The sequence below is a fragment of the Achroia grisella genome, unplaced genomic scaffold (genome assembly GCF_030625045.1).
Source record: "Achroia grisella isolate CSIRO2021 unplaced genomic scaffold, CSIRO_AGI_Agris_v1 utg4880, whole genome shotgun sequence".
NCBI lineage: Eukaryota > Metazoa > Arthropoda > Insecta > Lepidoptera > Pyralidae > Achroia > Achroia grisella.
In genome coordinates, this window is record NW_026712892.1 from 109,682 (window position 1) to 124,847 (window position 15,166).

A 15,166-nucleotide genomic window follows, 5' to 3' on the forward strand; every position below is an offset into this window, starting at 1 on the left:
GTGGGGGCATTGGGCGTGATCGCCTAGGCACTTAACGCACCGTGGGCGAGCGAAGCAATTACGGGCAGAGTGCCCGTAGTTCTGACAACGGTGGCATTGTCCGGGGTAGGTACGCTTGCGAGGCGCCTCTACGGAGAGAGAGGATAGTTGGCAAACGCTCTTTATGTCAAAGATCGATTGGCCTTCGGGAGATCAGTCCAATATGACTAGCACAAGGTCGATAGCGGCCTTGTTGCGAGAGCGCGACTGATACATACGATGTACCTCGTGCGCTGGGTAATTTTGGGACTGAAGGTCCTCAAGGATGGAGTCTGTAGAGAGCTCCTTGGGTAAGCCGCGTATTACAACGCGGAGCTTTTTTCTCTTCCTCAAGAGCATAGGTGTGATAACCTATGTTTTTCTCTTGCAGGAAGGTGGTGAGTCGACGATGGTCGTCAGATGATGGGACTGTAACTTTGATCCCTAGAGCAAACACGGTATGATACGGAGATTCGTTCGAGAGCACGTCTATCGACCAAAAGAGGCCGCACACTTTTTTTTTTTTTTTTTTTTCGGACTACTCTAATGCTGTTGGCCGTAGCTGGCCTTTACAGCTTCACCGGACGTTAGGGGGCGAGTGGCACTCCAAACCCGCGGAAGGACTTATGGAGCGGCTGAAGGCCAACTCCTGCCTGACGGATACGACTTTAGTCTGAGGGCACCACTAGGGGTTCGAACCTCGGCTCAGGCCGTCGTAATTTCGATCCCCGTTTGAATTGGACGGGGGATCGATCGGAGGGGCGCCCGGGGGCGCCGGTGTGGAGCGCCCGGGCGCGCTCAGGCGCCCGGTTGAATGCGCGATATTGAGTGTTTGAGGTCGTCGTCTTCGCCGGCGAGGACGGTGTCGTGTGTGTGTGTAAAAGTGTGATCGGGGTGGAACGGGTGGGCCCGTGGGGAGGTTACCTGCCGTTATGGGGTCGTCGGGGTCAATGAGAACGTGCCTCGGGCGACGTTGTCGCGTATGTCGGATATTACTCCTCGGAGCGTAGTCGACCGCACTGACTATAAGTGGGTTAGGGTGGGATTGGGCAGAGTCGAAGTAGCGTTGGTGATGGGGGACTTCAATGCCAAATCCACGGCATGGGGCTCCCCCATCACCGACTCTCGAGGCAGGGTCCTGGAAGACTGGGCGGCCGCGGCCGGCCTGGTGGTGTTGAACCGAGGGTCGGCCGCCACGTGCGTGAGACAGCAGGGGGAGTCGCATGTCGACGTATCCCTCTGCAGTCCAGCGATCGCACAGAGGGTGCGGAACTGGCAGGTGTTGGATGAGGTGGAGACGCTATCCGATCATCGTTACATTCGGATAGACGTTCTCCCCTCACCCGTAGCTCCGCACCCCGGTCGCCAGGAGAGGAATGTCCCACAACTCCCCAGATGGGTGTTGAAACGTCTGAATAAAGACGTGCTGATGGAGGCTTCCATCGTCCAGGCCTGGGTTCCCATGCCGGAGGGGCCTGTGGAGGTCGACGCAGAGGTGGGCTGGTTCGGTGAGACTCTGTCGCACATTTGCGACGCGGCGATGCCCCGCGCCGGCCCTCGACCTCCTAGGCGTCTGGTGTACTGGTGGTCGGTGGAGATAGCGGCGTTGAGGGCGGTGTGCTCCGCCGCCCGCCGCCGTTACACCAGGCACCGCCGACTCCGGGGGGGCCGCGACGCCGACGAGGAAGCACAGCTGTACGAGCAGTACAAAGAGAGGAAGAAAGCTCTGCAGCTGTCCATCAGCAGGGCCAAGGAGACAGCCAGGGAAGAACTCCTGGAGACCCTGGACAGGGATCCATGGAGGCGCCATTATAGGTTCGTCAGGGGCAAATTACGCCCCTGGGCGCCCCCCGTGGCAGAGGGTCTCCAGCCGCGGCAGCTGGAGGGGGTGTTGGAGGAGCTGTTCCCGAGACAGCCTCCCTTCACACCTCCTCCGATGATGCCGCGTGGCAGTGATAGAGAGGCCAGCGGCGTCAGCGCTGCTGCGGCTCCTGCCATTACCGAGGAGTATGTATTAAAAGTAAACTACCCGACTTACCTATTCCTACCTTTAATAGCCAAAGCGGATCCTATTTGAGCTTCGTCGACCAATTTGATAGTATTGTCGATTCCCAGCCTGACCTTAGCCCTACTAATAAGTTACAGTACCTTGTTGGTGCATTATCGGGTGAGCCTAAACATCTACTATTACATTTACGTATTGAAGCAGAGAATTACCCTATCGCTCGTGATTTGTTAAAGCGGAGATATCATAATACGTGAATACTGGCGGATACATACATAACTCAGATCCTTACCTTACCTAATATACCCCCTAAATTGAATGGATTACGTGCTTCGTTTCTCAACCCATTGTTAACAGCTTATCGTTGTTTGGAACGCTTAGAGTTACCTGTGACTAGTTGGTCATATATGCTAGTGCACATATGCCTTAATAAATTGCCCCTGGAGTTAAAGCTCGTTTTGAGCGGCGTTACGGTGGTCATAGTGATCGACTGCCCTAGTTTGATCAGATCACCAATTTTTTAGAGGATGAGTGCCGCCACCATGATAATGTAGGTGATGCAGATTAGTAGATTCTGTCCCAACTTCCCGTACGTTTGAACGAAGACCTGAATACTCGCATAACCAGCAATCTAACCACCCGCGTAGGGCCTATGTTTCCCAGGTACCAGTTTCCAATAAGAAGTGCCATATGTGTAATAGTGATTCCCATTATTTACGTGAATGTCCCCAATTTCGTGATATGAACCCACGTGACCGATCTTATTTTATTAAATCGTCTGGCGTGTGCTATCGATGTTTAGATAAACATTGGATAGCCAATTGCGCACGTGATTACAGGTGTGCTGTCTGTGCTCGGTCCTCCCATCACACCTTACTGTGTTTTAACAATTCTCGACATCCTGTTTATCCTAACCATCAGAACCGAAATAACACAAATTATCGCAATGATGTTGTGCATAGTGCACCGCGTACATCACCTCCCCGCACGGGCGGGGGCCGTCCCCCTTATAACAGCCGTACTCCCTGTTGTGATTCGTCATCACCTGCACGTCGAGCTTCTCCTCCTACATACTCACGACAAGATTATCGTCATATGTCCCTTCCCCCGCGGTCACTTCCCGAGATAAAACATAGCATAAGTCCCGTGACCTCCCCGACCGTTCTATGCATACCAACCATAGACGGAACTCGTCCCAATAACTAGGCCCTGTATCCCCCCTGCTTTCTCACCACATATGTCTATTCCATCCAATTCCCTAGTCCTCCTTCCTACTGCCATTATTCATGTCAAATCGGCTTATGGTTATTTTATAGAGGCCCGTGCGTTATGTGATACAGGCGCACAAGGTTGTCTGCTTACTACCGACTTAGCTGTTGAGAGATTGAATGTCCCCTTATCATTAAACTCAGTACCTATTCGCGGTATTGGCAACATTCAATCTGTATATTCCCGCGGTTCTATCTCCCTTACCTTTAAACGAGTTCATAGATCGTATCCTGTGATAACAACCCCTGCAGTGGTTGTTGATGTTATTGCAGGCCCCCATCCTGGGGCGACGCGGTCGGACAACCTCCAAGTATGGGCCATCCATTGGGAGGCTTCCCCATCCTCGTGGATACGTCCGCGGGGAACGGTGGCCGAGCAATGGTTTGGTTCTGGTGCGCCCTGTTTCTTTTTCTTATTGAAGTCCGGGACCACACCCGTAAAAAGGAACAAAAATGTCATGGCTGAACGAAAAAGTAAATTACCCCAGGGAGGTACCGGTCGCTCTGCGGCCGGAGAATCCTCTCCCACCGCACCGGATTCGCCGGGGGTGGGCCGTCCCACGTACTCTGGGGACACGGGCAGCGATGAAGAACGGTATCAGAGGGAGCTGATAAGGAGATACGGGGCCGTTAATTATCTTGAGGCCCTCGAACTGCATGTGGCAGATATGGACTCGGAGTGCACCGGGTCCTCAATGTCGCTAAGATCAGACGACAACCTTGGGGAGGCGAGAGGGAGTACCTCGCCCCCCAAGAAACATCGAAAGAGGCGCATCACGGAGAGGGGTCAGGAGGAGTTGGACTCCGACGACGACGAAGTGCAGCTATCGTCTGCGGCTCGAAGGAGTAGGGCCAGAGGCCCTCCAACGGCTAAGAGGGGAGCGCGAGCGGCCAAGTCTGCGGCACGATCGGGGACAGGGGTTTCGGCCTCTGAAGCCGGATCGTCCAGGTCCGTCTCGCGCGTCCGTAGAGAGTCGGAAGAGAACGCCACGCTGGGCGCAGACGAGCTGGGCGCCAAGGTTGAAGATAGTGCCCTTCAGGTCCTTGCTGCCGTGAAAAAGTCCAGCAACCTGAAGGGTACTATCGTTGGCGAAATCAACCGCGCCATCCACACCATCAGATCGGCGTCGGGTGCTCTGAGGCTGAGGTCCACTAATCAGGAGGAGGAGGCCCTCAGGAGGGAGGTGCGAAAACTCCGCGCGGAGCTGGACGACGTGAGGGAGACGAAGGCTGCGATGTTGAAGGAGTCTGTCGAGGAGAGAAAGAAGTTCCGACAGCTCCAGATGGCGTCACAGTCTTCCGCCGCGCTGGCCGAAGAACTGGCTGCGTTAAAGGCGGAAAGAGAAGGGTGGGAGAGGCAGACGCGGGACAGCGTTCGACAGCTACAGGAGCTTGAGCAGTCGAATGCTCTCGACCGTGCCGCCCTTCACAAGGCACCACGTCAGTTGGAGGAGGCCAAAACCGCTGCCGAGTTGCCTCCAGTGGTCATATCAGGGACCACGGCGGAAGCGCCGCAAGGTGCCACGCCCCGGACCCTGACGGAGGACGCCGAAGACCGGATTATCCGGCGAGTAGGCGAAATCATGAACAACCGCTTCGCCGAGATGGAGGAGCGGATCTCGGCGAAGCGAACGCGGCCACAAAAGGCCGCAAAGAGTACGCCTACCGCCGGATCATCCAGTGCAGCGGCCGATAGGGCCCCGCAGATCGGGGAGCCCAGCGGAGGAGGTGTCCCGCCACCGTCGACCTCAGCAAACAAGGCGGGATGGTCGACGGTGGTACGGCGCGGGAAGCGCAAGGGTGCTGGCGCAGGCCAGGCGGCTCCCGCCAATGCGCGCCCGGGGAAGGGTCCACGCGGCGGCCCAACAGAGGAACCGCAACGGAAGACACCTGCGCGGAAAAAGAAGGTGAAAGCACGCCCTCCTCGGTCATCCGCGGTGGTTCTCACCATGAGGCCGGGAGCCGAGGAGAGAGGCGTCACCTACAGGTCGGTGCTCACCGAAGCGAAAGCCAAGATCTCCTTGGCCCAACTCGGTATCACCGACCTGAGGTTCAGAGTAGGGAGAACCGGGTCTCGTATCCTGGAAATCCCTGGAACGCACACAGGCGAGGCGGCAGACGCGTTGGCCGCCAAAATTGAGGAGGTCCTGCCCGAGGACGTTCGGGTCTCCAGGCCAGTTAAGTCGGCCGAACTGCGGATTGGAGACCTGGACGACTCGGTGATGGTGGCCGACGTGGTCGTAGCCGTGATGCGTGAGGGGGGTTGCCTGGAATCCTCGGTGAAAACCGGGGAAATCCGGCGCAACACCCAGGGTACGGGATCTGTGTGGGTGCGGTGCCCTGTGGCCGCCGCAAAGAAGTTGGCCGAGGCCGGCCGGCTGAGAATCGGGTGGGTGATGGCGCGAGTACAGTCGCTGGATCCGCGCCCTCAGCGGTGCTATCGCTGCCTGCTTACAGGCCACGTGGGAGTGCGATGCACCGCTGCGGAAGACAGCAGCGGAATCTGTTTCCGCTGCAGCGAGCCTGGCCATAAGGCCGCACGCTGTGCCGCGCCATCACCGAAGTGTCGGTACTGTGCCGCGGCGGGTCGGAAATCCGACCATAGAGTGGGCGTCACTAACTTGTGTCGCCCCCCGAAGGCCCGAGCCGCGGCACGGTCCACAGGTGGGGGGGGGGGAGTCGATGGACACTTGAGTAAAATCAGGTGTGCATCGACTCCAAAATTGACCCTAGGGTGGAGGATTGTTAGGGCAATCCGAAGCTCGCCGGGGAGGTTTTAGGGTCTGGAGGTGGCGTGCAGACACTGTTCCCTGCACGCCTAGATGGAGGTCCCTTCGATGGGAACCATGCCGGTGGTCTTGGTGAATGCTTGCGTATCCCATGGCCACGGCGATTATGTCGAGGAGGAACAGTCGTCAGGTTTTTAGCAGGTAGGAGTCCGGCAGTATCCATTCGTCCCTAAGCGGATGGTTCTCCATGATGGATTTTCCTGACGTGAAAAAAAAAAAAAAAGGCCCCCATCCTGAGATAGAGCTGCCTAGGCCTGTTGTTAATAGTATTAATCACCTTTCCGTAGCGGACCCCTCCTTTTATAAACCAGGGCCTATTGAGGTATTGTTAGGTGCCGACGTGTTCGGTTATATTGTGCAGCCTGAGAGATCGATTTCTCTTCCTCATGGTCTGACCGGCCTTTCAACCGTTTTTGGTTGTGTGTTGTCTGGACCTGTTGCTGGTTACCTTAGGACTGAATCCTCTTCTGGCCATTGCTCCGTCCATCTCCTCATTTCTAAGAGTAGGATTGCCCCTATCCGTACTCGGCTCACAATTCCCAAGTTGGAATTGCAAGGAGCTGTGCTCCTCACAAAATTAATTCATCACGTTACCATCTGCCTACAGAAGTGATCGTGTTGGATGCTATCCATAGTTGGACGGATAGCAAAATTGTGCTGGCATGGATAAAGACTCCTCCTCACCTGCTTCAAACTTTTGAAGCAAACCGCGTGTCTCAAATCACCTCATCCGATTTCCCTTCCGAGTGGCATCATGTTCCTGGTTCTATTAACCCTAGCGATTGCGCTTCCCGAGGTCTTAGCGCATCGTCCCTTCTTAACCATGATCTATGGTGGTCTCCTTCCTGGTTGACAGAATCCCCTAATCATTGGCCTATTGGTGCAGACTTAACAAACAATCCTATTGATTCTTTACCTGGCCTTCGCTGTTTGTTAATTGAAATACCTACGCCAGCTATGGATCTCTCGTTTCTCCTCGACCGGTATAGTTCCTTAAATAAACTATTCGGAGTGTTAGGCTTTATTCTGCGTTTTATTTATAATGTTAAATATGTTAATTTACGTGTTATTAATCCTTACCTTTCTGTTGACGAACGACGTAATTCTTTGTTGATGCTTATTAAAGCAACCCAGTTACATGCATTTTCTAACGAGATAGAATCCTTAAAATGCGATAATGTTATTAAATCCCCTTTAAAACGGCTGTCGTGTTTCCTAGATGAAAACGGTTTAGTCAGAGTTGGCGGACGTATATGTAATTCTGAACTCTCATACGATGCTCGTCACCCATTACTTTTACCTACGTCTGGCCCCCTTGTTAAATTAATAATTTCCCATTATCATATCGAAAATTCTCATGCTGGTCCTAATGCCTTGCATGCTATCCTTTCCCGTGAATACTGGATATTATCGGCCCGACGTGCTATTCAAAACATAATATTTCATTTTCTCTCTTGTTACCGCCTTAAAGCATCCGTATCTCAACCCCTATGGGTGATCTACCAAGGGACCGGATCTATACATACTTCGGCTAGACCATTTTCTCGTGTTGGCACTGACTTTGCGGGCTCTTTCTATACTAAAGTACAATCCTATCGAAATAAGAAAATAGTAAAGAGTTATCTGTGTGTATTTGTTTGCCTGTCAACTAAAGCGGTACATTTGGTAAGTAGTATCCGACCTTACGACTGAATCTTTCCTATCTACCTTTACCCGATTTGTTGCGCGTCGCGGATTACCTACCCTTATACGTTCGGATTGTGGACGAAATTATTTAGGAGCGAGTAACTATATTAGAGAGCTTGATTCATTCCTGTCCCAAAACCATGATGATCTTGCTTCACAACTCGCCCGCAAGAATATAAATTGTGTATTTGACCCACCGGCCTGTCCTCACTGGGGAGGATTGTTTGAAGCAGCCGTTAAGTCTGCCAAGACGCAACTTAAACGAGTAATCGGTGAAAATCCCCTTACCTTTGAGGAATTGACCACTGTATTTGCAAAAATTGAGTCTGTACTTAACTCTCGGCCTTTGTGTTCCTTATCTCAAGATCCCAATGATCTTGAAGTGTTAACCCCTGGTCAACCCCTTACTGCGTTACCCGAGTACCCATTGAGAGACGAGAAGCAGCATCGCATTTCACGCTTTCACTTATTGCAACAAATTACTCAACATTTTTGGTCGCGGTGGCATTCAGAGTATCTATCAACCCTTCAAACTCGTAATAAGTGGACTTCTCCTATGAATCCACCTAATGTTGATGAATTGGTTTTGATAAAGGTTGACAACCTCCCTCCTTTGGAGTGGCGCCGCGGACGTATAGTACAGTTATTTCCTGGTCAAGACGGTGTAATTCGAGTGGTCGAGGTCAAAACCTCTACTGGTTTTTTAAAACGTTCTCTTACAAAACTGATACGCCTCCCTATTGAGTAATGTATTGTATAGTTCCCTTACCTTGTAATTTTTCCCTTAATTTTGATAATTTGTTCCGTAAACATCATAGCTGTTTAGAGCGGGGGCTATGTTCAAAATCTACCCTGTATCATCGTAAGCACAGATATTATATTATATTAGAGTCCGTTAGTTTTCTGTTCCCGCGCGTTCCCTTCCCCTCCCTAACTAGTAACAAACGGACCGTACAGCGGCCTTGACGCGCGCGCGCATTTGTTGTGAATTAAAATAAATTAGAACTGTGAAACCTACTGTGAAACTGGAAAGCTAGCGAAGATACCTTCGAGACCCTGAAGCCCAAGAAATCCGCAGAACCATACAGGTACGTGACAGACATAGTAAATTCCCTAACATTTTGGTAGCAGAGAGTAGTTTACCAAACATTTTGGTAGCAGAGCGTAGTTTCCCAAACCTGCACTTTTTTCGGGATTGACTTCTATGCGCCACCGACGGAACCATTCGCCGAGTATCGTTACGGCTTTCTGAAGCCGTCTGGCTATTGTCGCACGGGACTTGGCGGATGTAAAGAGAGCCGTGTCATCGGCAAACAGCGATATTTCGACTTTTAAGTCGGAGAATTTAGGGATGTCGTTGGTGTACAACGAGTAGAGCATCGGAGAGAGGACGGCGCCCTGAGGGACGCCGGCTCGTATGGGATGCGGGTCGGATAACGCTCCGTTTATACGGTAGCGATAAGAGCGATTCGACAGGAAATCTCGTACAATGAGTACTAGCCTGTCGGGGACACCTAACTGATGAAGCTTGTAAATCAAGCCGTTGTGCCAGACTTTATCGAAAGCCTTAGCCACATCAAAAAATAGAACACCTGTACCTCCTTTGGGGGACTTGGTGGCGAAGTACAGGGTGTTTTTGTGAATGTGCTCCGTGATGCGGTGCACTTGATGGACGCACGAGTGTTTGGCTCGGAAGCCAAACTGCTCATTGATGAGCAGGCCTTTGGAGTATATAAACTCCTTTAGGCGGGCGAGGAGGATTCGCTCGTACAGCTTGCCTATAGCCTTGAGTAGGCTGATAGGACGATAACTGGACGGGTCGGATTTATTTTTACCAGGCTTGGGGATGCCAATGACCACGGCTTCTTTCCAGCTGTCTGGAAATATGGCGTTGGACAGCACCGCGTTAAAAATAGTGACGAGTAATAGTAATAGTTGAGAGGGCATGCCGTCTGAGCCGGGTGATTTTTTGATAGGTAGTTGTTTAACTAGCGTTTTGACCTCATCAAGAGTTACTGGTGAGAGAGATTCAGTTAGGCGGGGTGGACGCGATGCGTTCGACTTCGGTGTCTATCTTCTCGAGATGACCTGCCTCGACTGGGAGCGCGCTGGGGGAGCATTGGGCTTCTAAGTAATTGTTAGCAATGTATAAAATTCAAAACACAACAAGAAATTATTATAATAATTGTACTTTCAGAGTTAAGTACTATTTTCACTGAGAGCTTCACAGCTAATCATGAGATAGCATCTAAAATGTCTATAATAATATGTAATATTATGAAATATGACATGTTATGTAGCTTGTATCAGTTTATGTCAACAATATATTGTGTCTATCTATATTAATATGCTTTATTAATTCATTAATAAACACAAAGTATCAAAGTATCAACCAACATAATATATGACAGTATCTCAATTTGGGAATATAACCACCATCAAGACATATACCTGGACTATATCTGTGATTGTAATATGAAATGGGATCATCAAACATATATGTGTACCTATGTAAAGAAATAATAACAATTCTTCAATTCAATTCATATAGAACAAACACACAAAACTGAACAGTAAGTTTGACTAATTTACTGTGAATTAACAACAAACTCAGCAATACCATAACATTGTTTATATGTATAACATAGTATGTGTTCTCAGAACATGTATGTCAATATAGTTAATGTAACTGTTTCTAACCTGTTGATATCCTATCTATATATCATACTCCATCATATGCAATAATAACATAACAATAGTTACTCTGTATTTTAAACTAATTAGATATTCATGTTATTTTATACTTAATGTATTCATAATACTTCTTTCTTATATTGTATACCTCAATATCGTCGTACGCTACATGTCATGTCATTACTCTCGCAAGTTATCGTACATACTAAATCTATTTAGTATGTAGAAAGCAATTTATCCAAAAGTTCAAGACAACAAGTCAGATACTGCGTTTAATGGTATGCGTGATATTAACGTAAATTCACTTACCATAATTTCTAGTCAGAATTACCTTACGGTCGTATTTGTAGACGGGATTGGTACCGCTTCTGAACTATTAAAATCACTAGTATTCTGATGACTTAGACGTAATGCCGGTTGGTCAGGGAGAGAAACACCTCAATGCCTACAATATTCACAATTACCTATCTCTTATTTGTTTTTATAATAATATAAACACTCTCAACTTTTTCGCTCCAAAACTCCCGCTGCCTACGTTCAATCATTCATCAATCTATCTGTCAATGTCACACAGATTACTTTGGCTCTGGCCTCTGACGTTTCGTTTCAGGTTACATGATTATTGACTTTACCATTTTTAATTAATGGTGCGTCACACGATAGTTAACAATACCTTTATACTTTTATTTATGTAACCACATACATAACCTACATAGAAACCCCTACCTGTTACAATATACTTACGTACTTGCGAACACCAATACATACACCACGCGAGGAATCGAACCCGCGAACACAGGAAACAAAGCACTAAGCCACTAGACCATCGAGGCTCTCAATTCTTATTAGACCTCCAATGTCTAACAATTAGTAATAATAATAAATCTAGACGATTCACATAGCGTCACGTAGCCAAGGCAAGTAAAGCTGCATCCCTGTTGTCAGGCAACTCCTATAAATACCTATATACCTTTATCTATGTAACCACATACATAACATACATAGAAACAAAACATACACATCAATACATACGCCGTGCGAGGAATCGAACCCGCAATAACAGAAAACAAAGCGTGTACTGTTAAACCACCAAAACATCGAGGCTCTCAATTCTTATTATAACTCCAATGCCTCACAATCAAACAAAGATTTAATTATGACCATAAGTCAAAATAACATACATGTACTGGGTTTAATAACCCTATTATGTACAATTATATATATTTAGCTGAAACAAACATATCCTAAATATTATATTCTCAATATATTTTAGACCACTTCATTTAAAGTAAAATAATTATATCACTTACCGCCCAATTGGCGGGAATCACTAATAAAGGAATTACATAATCACCTGCACCCTTTGACGAACACTCAAGGAGAGAAGGACTGGAATGGGGAAAGAAATGAGTAGCTTGTAGTGGCAAAATGTTCATGTTGCAAGCATCAGCTACAGCTCTAAGTGAATTACTGCGATGATCGTAATTCAGCATACAGGTATTGAAGTCACCCATAATAATAGTATGTTCGTAAGAAGGGATTAAGTCTTCGAGAAGGTTTTCTAATGAAGAGAAATAGTTGACAGAAGAAGGACTATAAAAAACCCCAATAAGGATTTTGGTATGAGAGAGAGATACTTCAGCAAATAAATACTCGGCCTCGAGGGAAGGATTTAAACTATGGGAAGCAAATATTGTTTTGTAAGGAATTTGGGAACGAAGATATATTGCTACACCACCACCACCCTTACCTATACGGTCATTGCGCAACATTACAAACCCTGGTAGAGAATAGCTCGTGGAAGGCAAACAGGGTGAAACCCTGTTTGCCTTCCAAGACTCGGCCCAAAACTTGCCAAGACTCGGAAACAAGAATAACATGAACGTTACTAATGTCAAATGTTGTCAACATATCGGAGAAATGAGCCGGAATACTTTGAGCATTGATATGAACTATGTATGTTAAAATTTTTAGGCACATCAGAGAAGTTAGCATGTAAGGTTTCATGTAAGGGAATTGGAATACTATGAAAACTATTATTTGAAGAAGGCGAAGAAGAGGTAGAATGGAAACTATCATCTAGCATAACCGTGTGTTATAATATTAAAATATAAAATAATAATATATATAAATAATATATACAAATATATATGCGCTTACAATATTAAAAAAAAAAAAAAATAACCAAAATATATATATATGCGAGTGTAGGCGACACGTAAATATAGAAAATAAAAATTGTAATATTCTTAATATTAAATAAACGCGCGTTATGGCGGACGTGCGAGCGAGCGCGACTGCAGCGCCTCTCGCGTTTTTCTTGCAGTACTAATCGGTTGCCGCGTTTTTTGTTCTCGCTTCGGCTTGCGCGCACCTCCGCAACGCGAATAAACAAAACAATCTATTTATTTCTTTTACATCTTCAACATAAGTTTGGTCTTCGGCCGGATCTTAATGTACCGAACTCCACCACGTACAATGGTACACACCAGGAAAGGAAAGAAGGATTTAGAAGATACACGTCGACACGAGCAATGTTCAAATGATTCGGTAAAAGCTGCAGATGAAGCCGGGAACGAGATGGATTTGAACTTACCTGGACCTTCTACAGTACAAAGTGACCGTAAATCAACTAATAAGAAGCTGTCAACGACGTCATCAATCGCAAAAAGGCGAAAGCTGCTTGAGTTGAGAGCTGAGGAAGAAAAGACACGTGTTCGTATGGAATTAATAGATCAAAAGTTAGCAGCAGACATTGCACAAATGGAAATGGAGGAGGGCAGTTGCAGTTCACAATCGAAGGAACCTAGTGAGCAAAATAACGATTTAGTCGAAGAGTGGTTAGAAAATAGCAAACAAGTTACGTTGGCACAATGTACCACTCGCCATGAACCCGTTGCTGATAAGTTGCTGCAGCCGGAACGACCAGAAAACTCAAGGTACGATAAGAGTACGCATGACGCCGGCCTGCAACCATCCATAGTGGCTAAACATACTCGTACACTCGAAACAGCACCCACGTCACCGCCACAAGCTGTAATCCCTGGCGGTACTGATGAAAACGTGGTGCACGCACTGTCGAGTGCACTGAAGGACCTAGCCGCTGCCAGTGCTCGTGGATATAATGACAAGCTGATCAATCGTTTGTGTACACCGAGAGATCTGCCTGCATACTCAGGAGATCCTCTGGAATGGCTTCAGTCCAAAGTAGCTTATGAAGAATCATCACAAGTCTGTAACTTTACTGAACGGGAGAACCTATGCGCTTGAGGAAGAGTCTCCATGGAGCGGCTAAAGAGGCAGTTACAGCCTTACTTATTGGTGCTACATCCCTAGAAGCCGTGATGTCCACATTGGAACTACAATTTGGAAACCCTGATGTGATTATTTCAAGGATCCTACAGGACATACAGAAGTTACCGACCGTATTGGTATCGAAATGGACTGATTACAGTTATCCTTTATTTAACCAAAGAAGCAAGCCTAAACTTGTGATTTTATCCGAGTTTTTAAGTGGAGAAGCTGTGAAAATAACAAAAACATTCGTCAGTGTACAAAGTTATTCGAAGCATAGTTATAGTGATAAATATCGCAATCGCACACAAACTATTTTATTTAATAATAAACTCAGTTATACGTGTAGTAAAGAAACAGTATGTCGGTTTTGTCGGATATCTAAACATGCGTTACCCGACTGTAAAAAGTTTAAAAAATCACTACGTAAAGATCGGTGGACCTTTGTGAAACGTCATGGTCTGTGTTATAAGTGTCTAACGTCACAGCATAAACAAAATAACTGTCCCGAACCGATGTGTGATATAGACAGTTGTGGACAATCGCATCATCGCTTGTTGCATTATACAATAAATAAAAACTCTAAACCGAACAGTAATGTGCATATTACCGAAGTGAGTGAGACTAAGCCGCGCGTAGATACTATAACCCATATAAACATAAACAACTGTAAAGTGTTATTAAAAACTGTACCTATATACCTACACGGACGTAGCGGTGTAGTTCGTAGTTATGCATTACTAGACGACGGTTCGACTGTCACATTGATAAGTGACGAGCTCGCCGCACGGGCAGGGTTGCGTCGCGGTAATAAACAAACTATGCGTGTATGTGGTGCATGGGACAATAGTGAAATTGTGTGTGATAGCGAAATAATGGATTTTGATGTATCTAACAGAGAGGGAACTATGTTTTCAATTCGTGCGCGTTGTGTAAAAAATATGGACTTACTGTGCAAAATGTCTCCGCCGATGAACTTTGTAATTTTGAACTGATGAAATCTGAAATAAAAAACATAATTAGTGATGAAAAGTGTAAACCGGAACTGTTGATAGGCCAGGACAATTATGAGTTGCTCTTACCTTTGCAAATAATAAAGGGCAAACCTAATGAAAATTACCTTACTCGTACACCACTGGGTTGGTGTATCCATGGTTGCCTGCGGTCGCGCACTGCACTAGCGACACCGCGGTCGACACTGTTCCTGTATGAGAATAGAATACCTGTGAGTACAGAAGCCGAACGTATTTTACGAGATATGCATGAGGACTTACGTCAATCTTTTGCATTAGAGTCTGTTGGCATTTCCACTAAGCCGAGACAGAATATAGAAGAAGTACGAGCCTGTGAACATCTGGAACGTACTGCAAAATTAATAGATGGTAAATGGCATGTAGGATTGCCATGGAAAG

The 15,166-nt window shown here is 47.2% G+C and overlaps 1 protein-coding gene across 1 annotated transcript; it reads left to right on the forward strand.

Moving 5' to 3' along the window:
* The first annotated feature begins 3,749 nt into the window (after positions 1 to 3,749).
* Positions 3,750 to 6,693, forward strand: LOC131846081 (uncharacterized). The gene is made up of 2 exons (XM_059195299.1): positions 3,750 to 5,955; positions 6,368 to 6,693. The coding sequence occupies exons 1-2, from the start codon at positions 3,750 to 3,752 to the stop codon at positions 6,691 to 6,693; spliced, it is 2,532 nt and encodes an 843-aa protein (XP_059051282.1).
* Positions 6,694 to 15,166: the final 8,473 nt, after the last annotated feature.

What these genes read in the sequence shown, in the direction of transcription:
- LOC131846081 (XM_059195299.1), top strand. Translation starts at nt 3,750, where the DNA reads ATGGCTGAACGAAAAAGTAAATTACCCCAGGGAGGTACCGGTCGCTCT. An exon ending in AGCCGCGGCACGGTCCACAG is followed by an intron (nt 5,956 to 6,367) that starts GTGGGGGGGGGG and finishes ACCTTTCCGTAG; the next exon opens with CGGACCCCTCCTTTTATAAA.